The 20,033-nt window shown below is 45.3% G+C and overlaps 1 protein-coding gene across 1 annotated transcript in view; it reads right to left on the bottom strand.

Moving 5' to 3' along the window:
- LOC144491680 (copine-9-like) overlaps positions 1–20,033 on the bottom strand; it is a 380,635-nt gene that overhangs the window by 325,229 nt on the left and 35,373 nt on the right. The window contains exon 2 of the mRNA XM_078209852.1: positions 1,969–2,009. Coding sequence (XP_078065978.1) covers positions 1,969–2,009 — 41 coding nt within the window. The remainder of the gene's footprint in view (positions 1–1,968; positions 2,010–20,033) is intronic.

Here is a 20,033-nt window from a genome sequence, read left to right as displayed (position 1 = left end):
GCTACCAATAAACTTCGCTGTCAGGTGAAGTTTAACTTTTACAAGTGTGGAGCCTTGTTCCTTGCAGGGTGGGGGCAGGGACCTCCAATGGGGCCGCCCGGGGCTACTCCCACCACTGGTAAAATTGAGATGGAGGCGAGGGTGGGTGGGTAGGTGATGGGCTGGCTGGCTGCTGGATTTTATATGCCAAGCTGCTTTTAAATTTGCCAGCAGGGCAGTGTAAAATCCAGTCTAATACTCATGGTTCATTCCTAGCTCGATGCTATCTTCTTTGTTACCTTATAGAGTAGGCGGTGGCGCAGTGGTATTACCGCTGGACTAGTAACCCAGAGACCCAGGGTAATGCTCTGGGGACCCAGGTTCAAATCCGACCACGGCAGCTGGTGAAATTTGAATTCAATAGAAATCTGGAATTAAGTCTAATGATGACCATGAAACCATTGTCGGATTGTCATAAAGACTCATCTGGTTCACTAATGTCCCTTTAGGGAAGGAAAGCTGCCATCCTTACCCAGTCTGGCATGACTCCAGACCCACAGCAATGTGGTTGACTCTTAACTGTCCCTCTGAAATGGCCGAGCGAGAGACTCAGTTCAAGGGCTATTAGCGATGGGCAACAAATGCTGGCCCAGCCAGTGACGCCCACATCCCATGAACGAATAAAACAACCAATTTCCAATCAAACCCTCCACCCTCTGCAAGAAAATGTAAGGTAATTCACAAAGTATCACTTAGAATAGTTGAAATTTGGTCCGTGTAATTTGCAGCTCTGTTCTCTGAAATAATGGCTCCGCTATTTACCAAGGTGGGGGATTTGGAGTGAATCAAGGAGGGAGTTATGGACAGGAAACCCAAAGTACAGGTTTCCCCAATCACTCCGCACTTCAATTGCAGACTGACTTTCAATTCATTTTCCAGGTTTCCCAACCTGATTGATAGACTGGACGTCTATTGGGTAGGAAAAGCTGTGGCCTTGTGAGTTCAGTGTGGTAGAGGGCGTGAAGATACCAAGACTAGTGATCGCAGCAGCAAGTTGGTGATTGCATTGGAGGACATGTGATGGCAATTATAGGGCTAGATCAATGATTGCAGAGAGCGGTCAGCAATCAGAATAAATGGGGGTGGGGGTGGTGGTTCGTGATCGTTTAAAGTAAAGTTTATTTATTAGTCACAAGTAGGCCTACATTCACACTGCAATGAAGTTACTGTGAAAATCCCCTAGTGCCACACTCCGGCGCCTGTTCGAGTACACTGAGGGAGAATTTAGCATCGGTAGTGTGGGGGTGTTGGTGATCATAGTGAGGGTTGTTACTGGTCACACAGGGGTCACTGGATACAGAGAGTCAGTGATGGCTAGGCAGATCAGTGATCATGGGAGGGGTCAGCGATTGTCAAGGTGTGTGATTGAGGTTGGGAGAGGGTTAGTGATCATGGGGGTGAGTTTGGTGATCATGAGGGAGTTAAGGGAGTGATCAATATTTAGAGATTGTGCAGGGGGTTCTTTGCAAGGTTAGATTGTTAAGCCCTGGGGAAACACTCCAGCTCCTCCAGACCCGAAGCAGTACCACAAAGGCACTCACTTTCTGGATCAAGTTCTTCTCACCCACTGTTGCCGTCTAGGAGTTCCAAGGCCAGAGCAACCCGGAAGACATTAGTTATAAGTCTTATTAAACTGGGGACACACAACCTCCATAAAATGTTTTGATGACTGATTCACTTCCTGGGAGTGGATTGGTCAACTGCTTCCCAGTCTCACCTCTGTTAAAGCTGGACATGGGTAGGCTCAAGGGAGGGGAGAGGGGGGGGGGGGGGGGGTGACATCTGGGTTCAAACTTGTAAATTCTTTCTGCCCACAGAAGCCAAGCACCTCCTGCTTCCTGTTTTGTGGGGCAAAATTACCCCAAACATCTGGGAAGCTGCTGCGCATAATCTTTGGTCTCTGCAACAATTTGTATTATTATATCTTACCGGGATCTGACTTTGAGAAGGTATCCACATCAAGAAGGTGCCTATCAAAATAGAAAAGAATAATTAACAAACCAACGTATTATCAGTTCCACTGTTAAACTCATAAATATATTCTTAAATTATTGGAACAGTGAAAGAAATAGCAAAAGAAAGCAGGGATTAAGGACAGACATTTGACTCATAGGCCGGTATTTTACGACCTCACCCGGGCGAGGCTCGTAAAATGCTACCCAAGGCCAATGGAGAATTCTGTTCTGCGAGTCTCACCCGCCCCGTTTCCGCCCACCTGTAGAACAGACCGTGCATAATCTGTCCAACTGAAGGTTCTATCCCACCCATTTAATCTCCCAAATACTCCCTGAGCAAATGACCAAAAATACTCCTGAAAATTGTTCCTTATCGTATCCCCACTTGTGTTCCTGGTGAGGAGATCCACCTCAAGTGGATCTCTTCCCATCTTTCCATCATGAGCCTTTGTATCGTTGGCACCCTGCCACATTTCTCAGATACTGCAAAGAGGGATCTATAGAAAAGGAACAGTCAGCCGTCATCCAGCTCATCACTTCTTATAGGAATTTTTAAGCCTTTTTGTGAATCTAAATAACCATAGCCTGGAATCTTGTGCCCTTGTGGCGAGTAAGGACCCTGCCACCTTCTCATCTCCATTCCAATTAAATCCTTGGTGGGAAGGCCCACGGATGTTCTTCCCATTCTGCCAGCAATTGGCGCCTTTATGTGGACAATGAACGGTCAGCTAAGGACCTCATCTGGCCACTGCTGGTATTAATCTAGAGGGTGGGCTCATAATGTGAGGAGCATGATGAGCAAAGCCTTGCATGTGTTCTTGTAGGCTTCCGGGGGTGAAGCGGGGTGGGTGGAGGAGGGGGTGGAGAACCCTTGTCCAAAGGCCTCAAGTGTCCAGCAGGAGGTGGACTGGTGGGGGTGGGGGGTGGGGGGGGGGGGCACTCTCCTCCCTGCCTGTGCCAGAGACCCTCCTCAATGCAAGGCAATCTGAGTACTGGCAGCAGCCACCATCTCCCCAGTGTCTCTCTTAAATTTAGAAGAACCGCTGACTTCTAATTGGCTGGCAACTCTCAGCCGGGGTCCTTGATCCGGTTAAATGCCCGAGTGGCTCAGGACGCAGTGGCTCTTCCCGAAAACAGACAACATGGGATTCTCACTGGCATTCCGACCAGTGGCCAAGACCCCCATCCACCTCCACAGGATTTTGTCATAAACTCGGTCAAACATCTGCCACTCCATTTGCTTTACAGAAGTGCTTCCAATGGCACAAGCACCATCAGAAGCAACTCTGTAAAATATACAAATTGCCAGCAGTGCTGTTGCTGGCACCTCTAACTGAATGATGTTGCAACATTGACATTGTTGGGTCTGGTTGCAGTTGGACTGATCTTTCAGCCCAACAGTTCGGATCAGCAATCAGCATTGGTCATTTCCAAATCAACATCAGTCAATGGTAAAGACAGGCTGCTGGCCCAGAACTCCGACATTTCAAACAACAAGACTACAGCATAATGGAACTCTATCTCAAATGTGCTTCAATCTCAAAGTGGAAGTGGTGGTGGTGGTGGGGGGAGGGGATGGGGGGGGAGGCAGGATGGGTGGGGGGAGGGGGCGGTTGTTACTCAATCTTTGGGTGACCCAGGCTAAGCCCCCCGTGTTGAGGTTTCTCTCCCACACTGCATCCCGCCCATCCCAAATATACCCTGAGTTAAAACAGTCCTGAATATCTGATATATCTGAATATCAGGGCAGGCAGTGGCACAATGGACTAGCAATCCAAAGACCCAGGGTATTAGCAGTCTTTTCCACTGGTTTCTGTGGCTATGACTCATCTTTCATTCCCTCACCCTACAGTATAAATATCTCCCACTTTCTCTGCCTTTTAGCTTTGACAAAGGGTCACCTGGACTCGAAACGTCAGCTCTTTTCTCTCCTTACAGATGCTGCCAGACCTGCTGAGATTTTCCAGCGTTTCCTCTTTTGGTTTTTACTGCATCCGCAGTAACTTGCTTTTATCCAAAGACCCAGGATAATGTTCTGCGGAACCGGGTTCAAATCCCACCACGGCAGATGATGAAATTTGAATTCAATAAAAATCTGGAATTTAATGTCTAATGATGACCACGAAACCATTGTCAATTGTCGGAAAAATCCATCACGTTCACTAATGTCCTTTAGGGAAGGAAATCTGCCATCCTTACCTGGTCTGGCCTACATGTGACTTCAGACCCATAGCAATGTGGTTGACTCTCAACTGCCCTCTGAAATGAAGGGCAGTTAGGGATGGGCAATAAATGCTGGCCCAGCTAGTGACACTCACACCCAATAAAAATGAATAATCTGAGGAAAAAGAACTAATCTGTGTTAGAACCAGATTTCCTGGTCAACCTTGCCTGTCACTCCCTTTTATCACCACCAATCTGCACCTTTGATTACTCTTACATACCATTCACCATCCACTCTAATGCACTCCATCACCCATGTCTACTCACTGCATACCCTCCATTATCTTCATTTTGAAAATTAGGACACAGCAAGACAGAAATGGAACTCGGGATAGCTTTATTTTTACTTCAGTCCATCAATCAAGAGATACTAATATCTGGTAGAAGACAGCCAGAAATCAATTTTGTGACTTTTAATTCCCTGGCAGAAATTACTGTTCTTTCTCTGGTCCCTCTGCCTTCATTATTTAAAATTCCTGCTTAAAATTCTAACTTTCTTCATTTTCCCCAGGTGACTAGGCTTTAATGATCTCTGGACGGTACATTCAGGCATAATAGCAATCATAACCAGAATAATGTCGTAATTGCACTGATATTTTATACATTCTTATTTTAATAAGCACAAGTTTTGCACTTAGGGGGTAGTTGTCATTGCATTTTTATTGTAATGATTTAATCTCAAAAGCTCTTTGAATATCTTCTCAATCTTGCACAATGGGGACACCAGCATTGTGACTGACAAGACTGTTATATTATCAGACCCCCTTGGACTTTGTGCTTACTGTGGAGAGCAGAAGTAGATTTCTTGCAGTCTTTGGTTGTGTAAGCAACTGGTCTATTACCCAGAATAACACGGTGGCACAGTGGTTAGCAATGCTGCCTCACAGCGCCAGGAACCCGGGTTCAATTACATTCCATTCTACCTTAGTCTGAGAACACAAGAATTTCTGGAGATATTCTTACACTGAATGACTTACTGTTGACAACTCTTCCTGAAAGTAGGGGTGCTCCATTGATATAAATGTAGTGCAAAGAAGCCCCCCATGAATCCTCACCTAAATCCAATGATCCAAAGCTCACAGCTTGAGATATAAAATATGTGAATGCATGGGATCAGAAAAACCCATGTGGTTTATGTTTACAATGGGTTGTGTATAGCTTCCAGACTCGCCAGTTTATTATATTTCTGGACGGAGCAACCAACGACAGGTGAAACCTGAGATGCCTCCATTACAATCGATTATTCAGTGTAAACATCAGACCGAATTTGCTTTCTGAAGCCCCTGGTGTAAGGACATGACCTGGTTTGCATCACAGACAAGCGAGAGTTCCTTGGGATAGAAATGAACACTTCCCATTCAATTTTTCAGCTACTACTGAGTTGGTGAACTCAGTACCATGCGTGTGCACCCTCAGGGCATTCTCCTACCCTGCACAATCCAAGACTCTGTATCGCTGCTGCCTAAGGGGCTGATGTCAAAGTGGATGAATTTATGTTGTTTGATGCATACCCTGGTAACTCCCTGGTTAACAAAGAACAATACAGCACAGGAACAGGCTCTTCGGCCCTCCAAGCCCGTGCCGCTCCCTGGTCCAAACTAGACCATTCCTTTGTATCCCTCCATTCCCACTCTGTTCATGTGGCTATCCAGATAAGTCTTAAACGTTCCCAGTGTGCCCGCCTCCACCACCTTGCCCGGCAGCGCATTCCAGGCCCCCACCACCCTCTGTGTAAAATATGTCCTTCTGATATCCGTGTTAAACCTCCCCCCCATCACCTTGAACCTATGACCCCCCGTGAACGTCACCACCGACCTGGGAAAAAGCTTCCCACCGTTCACCCTATCTATGCCTTTCATAATTTTATACACCTCTATTAGGTCAACCCTCATCCTCCGTCTTTCCAGTGAGAACAACCCCAGTTTACCCAATCTCTCCTCATAACTAAGTCCCTCCATACCAGGCAACATCCTGGTAAACCTCCTCTGCACTCTCTCTAAAGCCTCCACGTCCTTCTGGTAGTGTGGCGACCAGAACTGGACGCAGTATTCCAAATGCGGCCGAACCAATGTTCTATACATCTGCAACATCAGACCCCAACTTTTATACTCTATGCCCCGTCCTATAAAGGCAAGCATGCCATATGCCTTCTTCACCACCTTCTCCACCTGTGGCGTCACCTTCAAGGATCTGTGGACTTGCACACCCAGGTCCCTCTGCGTATCTACACCCTTTATGGTTCTGCCATTTATCGTATAGCTCCCCCCTACATTAGCTCTACCAAAATGCATCACTTCGCATTTATCTGGATTGAACTCCATCTGCCATTTCTTTGCCCAAATTTCCAGCCTATCTATATCCATCTGTAGCCTCTGACAATGTTCCTCACTATCTGCAAGTCCAGCCAATTTCGTGTCATCTGCAAACTTACTGATCACCCCAGTTACACCTTCTTCCAGATGGTTAATGTTGCATTGACTCTCAAATGCAATTTTGGGCCCTGTATCTAAGGATGGATGTGCTGGCCCTGGAGAGGTTCCAGAGGAGGTTCACGAGAATGATCCCAGGAATGAAAAGCTTGATGTATGAGGAGTGTTTGAGGACTCTGGATCTGTACTCGATGGAGTTTAGAAGGATGAGGGGGGGATCTCATTGAAATGTACAGAATCCAAAAAAGGCCTGGATAGAGTGGACATGGGGAAGATGTTTCCATTAATAGGACAGCCTAGGATCCGAGGGCACAGCCTCAGAATAAAGGGATGACCCTTTAGAAATAAAGTAACTAAAGTTTATTTATTAGTCACAAGTAAGGCTTACATTAACACTGCAACGAAGTTACTGTGAAATTCCTCTAGTCGCCACAGTCCGGCGCCTGTTCAGGACAATGCACCTAACCAGCACGTCTTTCAGACTGTGGAAGGAAACCGGAGCACCCGGAGGAAACCCATGCAAACACAGGAAGAACATGCAAACTCCACACAGACAGTGACCCAAACCAGGAATCGAACCTGGGTCCCTGGCGCTGTGAAGCAGCAGTGCTAACCACTGTGCCACCGTGTCGCCCACTTGTCTGGTGAGTGCTGCTCCAACAATATTTAGAATAGAATATAGAAATCCTACAGTGCAGAAGGAGGCCATTCAGCCCATCGAGTCTGCACCGACCACAATCCCACCCAGGCCCTACCCCCACATATTTACCCACTAATCCCTCTAACCTCCGCATCTCAGGACTTAAGGGGCAATTTTTAACCTTGGCCAATCAACCTAACCCGCACATCTTTGGACTGTGGGAGGAAACCGGAGCACCCGGAGGAAACCCACGCAGACACGAGGAGAACGTGCAAACTCCACACAGACAGTGACCCAAGCCGGGAATCGAACCCAGGTCCCTGGAGCTGTGAAGCAGCTCTGCTAACCACTGTGCTGTGAAGCTTGACACCATCCAGGACAAAGCAACCTGCTTGACTAGCAACCCTTCCAGAAACATTCACTCCTTCCACCAGTGTCTCACGATAGTTGCAGTGTGTACCATCTACAAGATGCACTGCAGGAACTCACCAAGGCTCCTTAGACAGCACCTTCCAAACTGCCATTTAGAAGGACAAGGGCAGCAGATACTTGGGAAATTCACAACCAAGATGACGAATTCTTCAGTCAAAGGGTGGTGAATCTATGGAATTCATTGCCACAGAAGGCTGAGGAGACCAGGTCATTGAGTGTATTTAAGACAGAGGTAGATATGTTCTTGATTGGTCAGGGGATCAAAGGTTACGGGGAAAGAGAATGGGGTTGAGAAACTTAACAGCCATGATTGAATAGTGGAGCAGACTGGATGGGCCGAATGGATGAATTCCGTTCCTCTATTTTATGGTCTTATGGACTCCCTGTTAATAAATGTAATTGCCATGGAAAGAACAGTTATTGTGAGTTTGTAAACCTTCACTTTGAACTAGGCAGAGAGCACTAAATGTCACATTGAAGAGGAGGAGTTGTCAGGTGGACAGTTTCTTATAGATCTCAATGAACAGATGTGGCCTGTGCCATGTTGAGGAGAGTCGCAGCTGGTTGGGCATCGACCCTCTGCCTTGCTGCCTGATTCTCCTTGACTCAATATACTGCTGCTGCCACTCCTCCTCCATTACGATGGCACAGAGTGGTAAACTCATTGGGTAAGTCATCCCTTATCCAAAGTTCATCGGAATATAGGTTTGGGGTGGGGGAGTCCTGGGTCCCCAAAGGTATTTGCTGGGAGGAGGGTGAATGATCAAATGAAATGTAGGTGTCAGTGATTCACACAATGTAAATGCCCTCTTCAGCACTCCAGCTCCTCACTTACTCTTGTCTGAAGTGTTACGGTGAGCAGCTAGTCCATCCTTTACTTAAAGTAAGTGGCATGAACCCAAACCTTCTGTGAAATTGAACAATGCATTTATGCAAATAAAACCTGAGAGAATTTGACAGGCATAGATTTGCACTGTTAAAAAGATCAAGAAAATTTGCATTCAACACAATAATGGCATATTAATGTCATCATGTGCCAAGATGTAAACCTTTTCAATCTTTTTGACAGAATAATAGTGTACCAATGACATAACTGCTTTAGGGAAGAAATAAATTGAGGATCCGTATCTACAGCACAGTAGGATTGGGTGGAAGTGTTACCCCATTATAATCTAATAGGTACATGACTGTAACTAAGTGGGAGGTCCAATCCCTCAACAGTCCTGTATGTAGGAACTCCAGTCCCTACATACAGAAGGTTTGTTTGTGGAGCGGAATCAGTTCCCTGGAGATCTGCAGATTGATGTCTTGCTGTGTGCAGGGTGCTAAGGTCTAAGCTAAACTGAACAGAGTTTGAATAGCCTGTGACATTAATGATAATGATAACCACAGACACACTTGCGGTGGATCTCGCAGCCTATTCCTCTGCAGTGCTAAAATGGAAGACTTAACAGAGGAAGAATGTGAACACAAATGTTCCATAAATCAATCTTCAAAAACATATTCATGGAGCATATTTAGAGATAAACTCTGAGGGCTCACATGACATTTCACCTGAATGTTTTAATGGAACAGTGATTTGCCACTCAATCAGCTATGAATTATTATTAGTGACATTGCTGGTTGGGAACTTAATGCATTAGGATGACACTACTCTATCTGCTTTTTTTTAAAGGTAATAACCTGTTTAACCTTGATGGGTAGCACGGTGGTTAGCACTGCTGCCTCACAACGCCAGGGATCCGGGTTTAATTCCAGTTTGGGTCACTGTCTGTGTGGAGTCTACACGTTCTCCCCGTATCTGTATGGGTTTCCTTCGGGTGCTCCAGTTTCCTCCCACAGTCCGAAATGGCCACACTAACTTTTCCCTCAGTGTACCCGAACAGGCGCCGGAGTGTGGAGACGAGGGGATTTTCATAGTAACTTCATTGCAGTGTTAATGTAAGTCTACTTGTGACACTAATAAATAAAACTTATAAACTTATAATGCCTCCAAAAAAAAAGAGAGTGGAATATCATACAACAACATTAAACATTATTGAACATTATTTCCAGCTCTGGTGGCCAGTGCACAGAAGGGCTACAAGGCTATGCTCTCGTTGTGTAAGAATCACAGACTGGTATCCATATTCTGCCAACATTAATCATGAGTGTCAGGGGGTTTTTGTATTCAAATACTGGATGTGGGCATTGCTGGGCATTGCTGGTTAGACCATCATTTGTTACCATCCCAAATTGCCCTTGAGAAGATGGTGCTGAACTGACTTCTTGAACTGCTGCAGCCCTTGTGCTGTAGGTACACCCACAGTGCTGTTAGGGAGGGAGTTCCAGGATTTTGACCCAGCGACAGTGAAGGAATGGTGACATTTTTCCAAGTCAGGAAGGTGAATGATTTGGAGAGGAACTTCCAGGTGGTGGTTTTCCCAAGTATCTGTTGCTCTTGTCCTTCTAAATGGCAGTGGCCATAGGTTTGGAAGGTGCTGTCTAAGGAGCCTCAGTGAGATTCTGCAGTGCATCTTGTAGATGGTACACCCTGCTGCCACTGAGCATCGCTGGTGGAAGGAGTGAATGTTTCTGGATGTGATACTAATCAAGCAGGCTGCTTTGTCCTGGATGGTGTCAAGCTTCTTAAATGTTGTTGGAGCTGCACTCACCAGACAAGTGGACAGCATTCCATCACACTACTGACTTGTAGATGGTGGACAAGCTTTGGGCAGTCAGGAAGTGAGTTACTCGTCACTTGTAGCCACAGTATTCGCACGGCTAGTTGAGTTCAGTTTCTGGTCAGTGGTAATCCCCAGGATGTTGGTGGGGAATTCAGCGATGGTAATGCCACTGAATGTAAAGGTTTAGGTTATGAGGAAAGGCTGGACAACTGGAGCTTTTCAGCTTAGAAAGGAGAGGTGATCTTATGGGTGTACTGGGTATGGAAAAATTGGCCAGAATTATGACTTTAAATTGAAGTGTAGGAGTAAGAGCTAGGGACTTAAGTTCAAACTAGCAAATGGTTACTTTAGGACTGATGTCAAGAAATTCCCTCTGACCCAAAGAGTGATTGACGTATAGAATAATTTCCGATATCTCACAGAATCCCTACAGTGCATTTAGCCCATCAAGCCTGTACCGACAACAATCCCACCCAGGCCTGTAACCCCATGTATTTACCCTGCTAATCCCCCTGACACTAAGGGGCAATTTAGCATGATCAATCAACCTAACCCGGAGTGTGGGAGGAAACCAGAGCACCTGGAGGAAACCCACACAGACACGGGGAGAATGTGCAAACTCCGCACAGTCACCAGAGGCCGGAATTGGACCTGGATCCCTGATGCTGTGAGGCAGCAGTGCTAACCAGTGCAATGGAGATAAAATCCCCGGCATCAGTTAGGATACAATCAGATCCAAGAAAGAAAAGCCAGTTCAACATTTTCAAATCCCAGTAAAAATCAGCAATACTGGCACTGGTAATACTGGAGTTCCATTTCAAGGTGTACAAGACCAATTTGAACACATTTTACTGGTATCCTTTCTTACCAAGTTTCACTAGTTTTTCCTCCTGCTGCATTGAACTTAGATTCAGATATCTTTGAATGAAAATGGGGTTTATTGCTTCAGTCTTCTTAATTATCTGGTGAGTTATTTCTGCCTCGTATATTTTACCATCAGGCCCTTTAGAAAGGGCACAGGGTGACAGCCGATGTGAAGATTATAAAAGATCACTTCCTTAAATATAAGAACTAGGAGCAGGAGTAGGCCATCTGGTCCCTCGAGCCTGCTCCGCTATTCAATAAGATCATGGCTGATCTTTTTGTGGACTCAGCTCCACTTACCCGCCCATTCACCATAGCCCTGAATTCCTTTACTGTTCAAAAATTTATCTATCCTTGCCTTAAAAACATTCAATGAGGTAGCTTCAACTGCTTCACTGAGCAGGAAATTCCACTGATTCACAACCCTTGTGTGAAGAAGTTGCTCCTCAACTCAGTCCTAAATCTGCTCCCCCTTATTTTGAGGCCATGCCCCCTAGTTCTAGTTTCACCTGCCAGTGGAAACAACTTCCCTGCTTCTATCTTATCTATTCCCTTCATAATCTTATATGTTTCTATAAGATCTCCCCTCATTCTTCAGAATTCCATTGATAATAGCCCCAGTCTACTCAGTCTCTCCTCATAAGCCAACCTTCTCAACTCCGGAATCAATCTCCTCTTCTAAATATGGAAGAAGATATAAAATAAATTAATTTGGTCAGAATTTGCAGCTGCATTCTGAGGTTAAAAATAGGAGTCACCTCAATGGCTTCCTTTGGTCTTAATTTTAACAGCCAAAGTTAAGCTGGGCCAGGTTTTCCTATTGGTAGACACCGATGAATCAGTGCGCTCCACTCACTGAGTCACAATCCCACGCACTGATATAAAAGCAAAACACTGCGGATGCTGGAGATCTGCAATTAAAAACAGAAAATGCTGGAAATACTTGACATGTCTCTGTGGAGAGAGAACCCCAGTTAACGTTTCAGGTTGATGGCTATTCATCAGAAAGGTATCACTGATGACACTATTTCCTCACCACCGTAAATTTACACTGGAGAATTAAATGACTGCTGGAGATGGCCTTTTAAAATGGAGAGACCCTTACGCTGCAGTTCAAACCACAATCTTACACCTCTTGATGACTGAATGAAAGGAACGTGATGTAAATAACCGTGACAACCAGCTGCCTCGGAAAAGCAGCCGACATAATCAAGGACCCCACTCACCCCGGACATTCTCTCTTCCACCTTCTTCCGTTTGGAAAAAGATACAACAGTCTGAGGTCACGTACCAACCGACCTAAGAACAGCTTCTTCCCGCTGAATTCACCTTCCTTATATTAAGTTGATCTTTCTCTACATCCTAGCTATGACTGTAACACTACATTCTGCACATTCTCCTTTCTTTCTCTATGAACGGTATGCTTTGTCTGTATAGCGCGCAAGAAACAATATTTTTCACTATGTACTAATACACGTGACAATAATAAATCAAATCAAAAAAAATATTGCTTAATATGTAATTTACTAACAACAAACAGTTAACCTGTTTGGTAAGAAATAGTTGCTGAACAATCTGGGCTTTCATCCCAACTGCAATGACTCAAGTGGGAAGCCCATCAGCACCAGCACGGAGCAACTAGGATGGGGCAACAAATACAGCCTTGCCAATCTTTCTGGCAAAACAATTAAACTAAACTAAATTAGTTGAGGGACAAATTAAAAGGGGCAGCTCCCAAAAAGGGAACTGCCCGAAACGAAAGACGAAGTAGAAAGGAAACTTAAAACATCAAACTAAAATGTGATTAAAGGGATCCTGTGGTGCCCAGTGGGCATGAGGAAATACAGCCTTGCCAGTGTTACCCATCTCTCTGGAACAAGGATGGCCGGGATTTTCTGGACCTGCCACTGCCCCAGGTGGGACTGAAAATTTGGCGAAACAGCCAAAAGCCCATTGACTCTTGACAGAAATTGGCCAATGTCCACAAGTTTCAGATTAATAATCGTTGGTTTTGCAAACTTTTTTCTCAAATTCCCTTGAATACAATGATGTTACCCATATTGGAGGTGGTTTTGCAAACCCTGTTCTTGATAAAGTCACAGTAAGAAGTCTCACAACACCAGGTTAAAGTCCAACAGGTTTATTTGGTAGCACGAGCTTTCAGAGCGCTGCCCCTTCATCAGGTGAGCGGAGGATTTGGTTCACAAACAGGGCATATATAGACACAAACTCAATTACAAGATAATGGTTGGAATGCAAGTCTTAACAGGTAACCAAGTAATTACTGGTTCATCAGGTTCATCACTGAAACAACTATGTGATGACATCAACAAGTTCCATCCCACCATCAGACTCACCATGGACTACTCTCCAGAATCGGTTGCATTCTTGGACACACGCATCTCCATCAAGGACGGTCACCTCACCACTTCACTGTACTGCAAGCCCATGTATAACCTCACAATGCTCCACTTCTCCAGCTTCCACCCTAAACATGTTAAAGAAGCCATCCCCTACAGACAAGCCCTCCGTATACACAGGATCTACTCAGATGAGGAGGATCGCAACAGACACCTACAGACGCTGAAAGATACCCCCGTAAGAACAGGATATGGTGCTCGACTCATCGATCGACAGTTCTGACATGCCACAGCGAAAAACCACACTAACCTCCTCAGAAGACAAACACAGGACACGGTGGACAGAGTACGCTTCGTCGTCCAGTGCTTCCCTGGAGCAGAGAAGCTACGACATCTTCTGCAGAGCCTTCAACATGTCATCGATGAAGACAAACATCTCACCAAAGCCGTCCCCACACCCCCACTACTTGCCTTCAAACAACCGCGCAACCTCAAACAGACCATTGTACGCAGCAAACTATCCAGCCTTCAGGAGAACAGTGACCACGACATCACACAACCCTGCCACAGCAACCTCTGCAAGATGTGCCGGATCATCAACACGTGAAAACACCATCCACCAGGTACACAGTACATACTCTTGTGACTCGGCCAATGTTGTCTACCTGATACACTGCAGGAAAGGATGTCCCAAGGCATGGTACATTGGGGAGACCATGCAGATGCTACAACGGATGAATGGAAACCGCTCGACAATCACCAGGCAGAAGTGTTCTCTCCTGTTGGGGAACAGTTCAGCAGTCACGGGCATTCAGCCTCTGACCTTCAGGTAAGCGTTCTCCAAGGCAGCCTTCACGACACACGACAATGCAGAATTACTGAGCAGAAACTGATAGCCAAATTCCGCACACATGAGGACGGCCTCAACTGGGATCTTGGGTTCATGTCACACTATTTGCACCCCCCACAACTTGCCTAGGCTTGCAAAATCTCACTAACTGTCCTGGCTGGAGACAATATGCACCTCTTTAACCTGTACTTAACCCTCTCTCCACTCACATTGTCTGCACCTGTAAAGACTTGATAACCTGTAAAGACTCACATTCCAACCATTATCTTGTAATTGAGTTTATGTCTATATATGCCCTGTTTGTGAACCCAATCCTCCACTCACCTGGTGAAGGGGCAGCGCTCCGAAAGCTCGTGCTACCAAATAAACCTGTAGGACTTTAACCTAGTGTTGTGAGACTTCCTACTGTGCCCATCCTAGTCCAATGCCAGCATCTCCACACCTTGATAAAGTCCGCACTGTAAACTCTACTCAGTCCCTGCTATTTTGGCCAATGGGAAAAATGTATGTTACAGCAAAGACCATTAAAGCTTAAAATATCTACAAAACACAATAACAATTCTGATTTCAGTGCGTCATTTTAATGCTGAAAGATTAATTGTTTAAAGGATAACTTTCTCCAGCTCTAGATTCATTCATTGACACATAAAGTTACCATGGCATGATCAATGAAGCGATATCATTGTGCTAAAGGTTGTATCAGCTATACAAATGTATGAAGCTCAACTGAAAACCAACGTTGATTCACTGCAGTCAAATACATTGCATCGGCAGTCTTTAAATCATTAAAATGCAAAAATTCAAACAAAACAAAGGAACAGAAAATACAAAGTGTTAATATGAATGTGATGATGTCTCTGGAGGACATTCAGTAGAACACTGAATATACAATGAGCAGTGAGTGCATTGTGCAGTGGGAAACATTTTATTCCTAACTGTTCTAGACTGTACTTAAATATTGTAATTCAGTTAGCAATTCTATCCAAAGGATATAAGAGGAGTGTTTACTGGTCCATCACAATTCATAGAATCATAGAATCTCAGTTCAGAAAGAGGCCATTTGGCCCATCAAACCTGCACCGACAACAATCCCACCCAGGTCCTATCCCCATAATCCCACATATTTACCCTCCTAGTCCCTCTGACACTCAGGGGCAATTTATCATGGCCAATCAACCTAACCCACACATCTTTGGTATCATCTATGTGAATGGGAAGGGATTTAGTCCCCATTGAAATTCCATAATTCCATACTTGGATCAGACTGTACTTTGATCAAGAATATAAAAATCCAGATTCATCTGAAAATCATAACAAATAAGTTGTGGAGTGCAAGGTGAGGCTGGGAATGGGGGGTGTGTTGGCCTGATGAAGACAAAGGGGGCAAAGTGGAAGGAAAGCTGTGCAAGGAAGTGGAGGCGGGAGGGAGGGTGGGCTCATGATGGCAGGCAGAGGGGCAAGGAGGTGGATGAAAAAGATGAACAATGGGATGCAGTGGAAAGACCAAGGGAAGGGAAGCTAGACCTTGACTCAGGGAATACTCAAGGGTGATTATTGACTCCTGTATGGAATATTGGATGGTTTGATTTACAAAATTAGCTTGGAATGTTTGTTATGTGCTAGCTTTTGATTCAGCGTGTGGCCAAGAGGATGCTATAATGGTCAGTAACATGGGAAAGTAAAGTGTTAGACTGTTGTTGAATGGGGAATATGTGGACATGGATATGGACAGCCTGAGCAGAAAAAGGATATGCTGGATGTCTCTTCATCTCCTCCTCCTCAGCTGCTCATCATGTACCTGGTGGAAAGGGCTTTGTCCTCGTAATGGCGAGGTTTTGCTGTATGCAGTGGATCATGAAGAGTCCTGACACACACTCTAATGAGTGCTGCTGGACTTCTCCAGGCAGAAGAATCTAAGCATGTGCACCCCGGCAGTCTGCTCAATGGTTCAGTGGCATTTTGTGTGGCAGCATAGCTCTCACTATGTGGATGGTAACCACATGGGCTTAGGTTTCACATCAGAGTCACGAGCCAGCTGGTCAATGAATTGCCCTTGTGCCCAATCTGATTTTCCGTGGTGGCTCCAATACTGATGGTCCAGCAGTCTGGCAGAGAATTTAAACATCATGACTGCAAGCAATATACTGGGCATTCATCTGCATGATGTGCTGAGCGTTGTTACACACACCAACTAAGTGGAATCTTTTGCTGTGATACATCTTTGTGTGCAGCCAATGGCACTCTGAACCACCGAGAAGCCTACTGTGTCCTGGCAATGTCATTTACATGTTCTGTATCCTTGGCACTGGTCAGCAAGAACTCAATATTCTGGCATACTATTCACCTCCCTTATACATGGTAAACTGGGAGATTTTAGAGATGTCACCTGCTCCAGCCTGGATGAATCCTGCAATATAAGAGGTTTGAGGCCTCGGGTCGCCATCACAGGTGCTGGCAGCACTGCCCTCACCCTGCTCTGAGGCTCTGCCTACAAGAGGTGACAGATGTTAGAATGTAACCAATGATAACATTGGATCTGTTGTCGTGACCAATGGTAACATGCTTGTAAGGGTCAGCTGACCCAGTAAATTATGTAACCAATGACAAAATGATGTGGTGGTCAGCTGACCAGCTGACCCAGTATAAATAAGAATCTGCTGGGATTTGTGGGAGGTTGGAATGGCCTAGGGTGAGGTCTGTGGTGGTGGAGTAATGATGTTTCTTTATTAAACCTTTTTCTTTTATTTATAAGTTGGAACAAGTTTTGTTTCATTTTATTGCCTGCAACTGAGGGGTCCCTTCTGTTGGATCAACAGCAGATTTCACTGAGTTCTTCCTTCATTAAAATGGACATGTTGTACACAACGTTCCTCGTTGAGGCTGACGGAAGGGAATTTCTCCAGGAGTACCCTGGATGGGTAAAGCCTCCTACTGAGAGCTCTTCTACCCCTCCTCCTCCCTCTTCGAGCAGCTTGCCTTCCTCTGCGCTCACCCACCTTTTCGTGCTGCACTACACTTCAGAGAAAAACTCTTAGCACTTCTACAATGTGAGCAGCAGCCAGTAGAAACTAATTAGTGACTGAACTGATGTATTTGATTAGCTCTTTAGGTAGCGCTTGTGGGGAATCCTTCCTGCTACTGAATGCATATTCAGCTGTGCAAGATTAGCTGAGGAGTTCGGTTGGCGCATTGATGTTAAAAATGGCATCACTGGTATCAAATCAGACTAAAATCATAATTTGCCTACTTTGCACGCTTGGCACATACTCCTAATCCTCGCACTAGTACTGTCATCAAAACAGTTTCTGGTGCAGGCCACACCAGAGGTAATGTGTGCACATGGTGGTGGCATCAACTTTCATCCAAAGTGGCATCTGTAGCACTGAAACATGGGCACGACTAAGCCAAATTTGGTGATCCCTCCCTTTAAAGGGCCGCTGTCTTCATGAAGAAATGTCTGGCAACATTCTTATTTTGTTGTTCGACAACGAGAGGAGCCAGAGAATAAGTGAATTGGGTGGGACATGATAAAACACGTTGATTGTGCGCAACATCACATCAATTAATGTGATTTTATCATTCTTCATCAAAACTATGCCTGTTTAAGAATCCCTGATAGTCAGATTCCCTCTTCAAAAAGGTGTTTAAAGGGAGCCCACGGAGGAAGGCTTCCTCAACAAGATAAGGTCACCATGGTTAATCACCTCCCTCAGGCAGTCATACAGTACCTACAAAAACAATTTTGCATTAATTTCTAATGTTGAGTAAAATTGAAGGTGCACAATACATTTCTCAGTTAATAGTCTTCAACATCCAACAAAGGGACAATGCTGCGAAAAGCACCACTGCATTTAAAGAGTTAAAATATATTTATATTTTTAAATAGTGCACTGCCACTTGTCTTAATTATGAGCACATAATATATCACAATGATAAATCCCAGCCTTCAAAAGCTACCACCTGATCAACTAACAAATATTTAAAAAAATCCTTAATCACTGCCAACACTTCACAGCGAACTCTGCAAATGCATACTTGTTGAGTGACTCATTCCTCAATGGTCCAATTATCCTTAAACTCTTCAGCCATTACTGAGTAAAACAGAAGGCCCTCTTTTGATAAGCAGGCTGCTCCTGTTTTAGGTTCCTTCACTGTGCCCAGCAGACCATGTGAAAGGGAGTTGGCCTCACTGACCTGTAGCACATCACTCTGATACGCTTGGGTGGTGAACTCACAAGCACGACCAAATAGCACAGTCCTTCTGAGGCAACTTGTCAGTTCATGAAAGCAGGTTGGTTGGAGCATATTGTTGACTCCTTGTTGTTTAAACAAAATTGGATATCAAAAATACAATTTTATCTCGTTTTTATTTCCATACCGTTTAAATGTAAATGGTTTTCCGCCACTTTTGGAACCTAATTGTTTAATGGGCAATTGCCATAATGCAAAGTTTATTTATTATTGTCACAAGTACACAAGTAGGCTTACATTAACACTGCAATGAAGTTACTGTGAAAATCCCCTAGTCGCCACACTCCGGCACCTGTTCGGGTACTTTGAGGGAGAATTTAGCATGGTCAATGCACCTAACCAGCATGTCTTTTGGACTGTGGGAGGAAACCAGAGCACCCGGAGGAAACCCACACAGACACGGAGAAAATGTGCAGACTCCGCACAGGCAGTGACCCAAACCAGGAATCGACCAGCGCTGGGTCCGTCCCTGTGGCTCAGAAGGGAAGGGGGAGAGCAGGGGAGCAATAGTTATTGGGGACTCGATAGTTAGAGGGACAGATAGGCAGTTCTGTGGCAGCAAAACAGACTCACGGATGGTATGTTGCCTCCCGGGTTCCAGGGTCCGTGACGTCTCGGATCGTGTTTTCAGGATCCTGAAGGGGGAAGGGGGAACAGTCACAAGTCGTGGTACACATTGGTACCAACGACACAGGTCAGAGAAGGGATGGGGGTTTAAAACAGGAATTTAGGGAGCTAGGGTGGAAGCTGAGAGCCAGGACAAACCAAGTTGTCATCTCTGGTATGTTGCCGGTGCCACGTGCTAGCGAGTTGAGGAACAGGGAAAGAGTTCAGATAAACACGTGGCTGCAGGGATGGTGTAGGAGGGAGGGTTGAGTGAGAAGCCAGTGTTGAGTGTAATGAGGTACTGAGGAGGGTATCAAGGTCGCAAGAGTGTACCGGCAGACAGGAAGGTGGGTTGAAGTGTGTCTACTTCAATGCAAGGAGCATCCGGAATAAGGTAGGTGAACTTGGAGCGTGGATTGGTACTTGGGACTACGATGTTGTAGCCATTACGGAGACATGGTTAGAACAGGGACAGGAATGGTTGTTGGAAGTCCCAGGGTATAGATGTTTCAGTAGGAGTAGGGAGGGTGGTAAAAGAGGTGGAGGAGTAGCACTGTTAATCAAGGATAGTTAAACGGCTGCAGAAAGGCAGTTCGAGGGGGATCTGCCTACTGAGGTAATATGGGCTGAAGTTAGAAATAGGAAAGGAGCGGTCACGTTGTTGGGGGTTTTCTATAGGCCCCCAAATAGTAATAGAGATGTGAAGGAAGAAATTGCA

Source organism: Mustelus asterias, chromosome 3, assembly GCF_964213995.1.
Source record: "Mustelus asterias chromosome 3, sMusAst1.hap1.1, whole genome shotgun sequence".
Lineage (NCBI taxonomy): Eukaryota > Metazoa > Chordata > Chondrichthyes > Carcharhiniformes > Triakidae > Mustelus > Mustelus asterias.
Note: the sequence above shows the minus strand (reverse complement) of the source record. Positions and strands in the feature narration are given on the sequence as shown.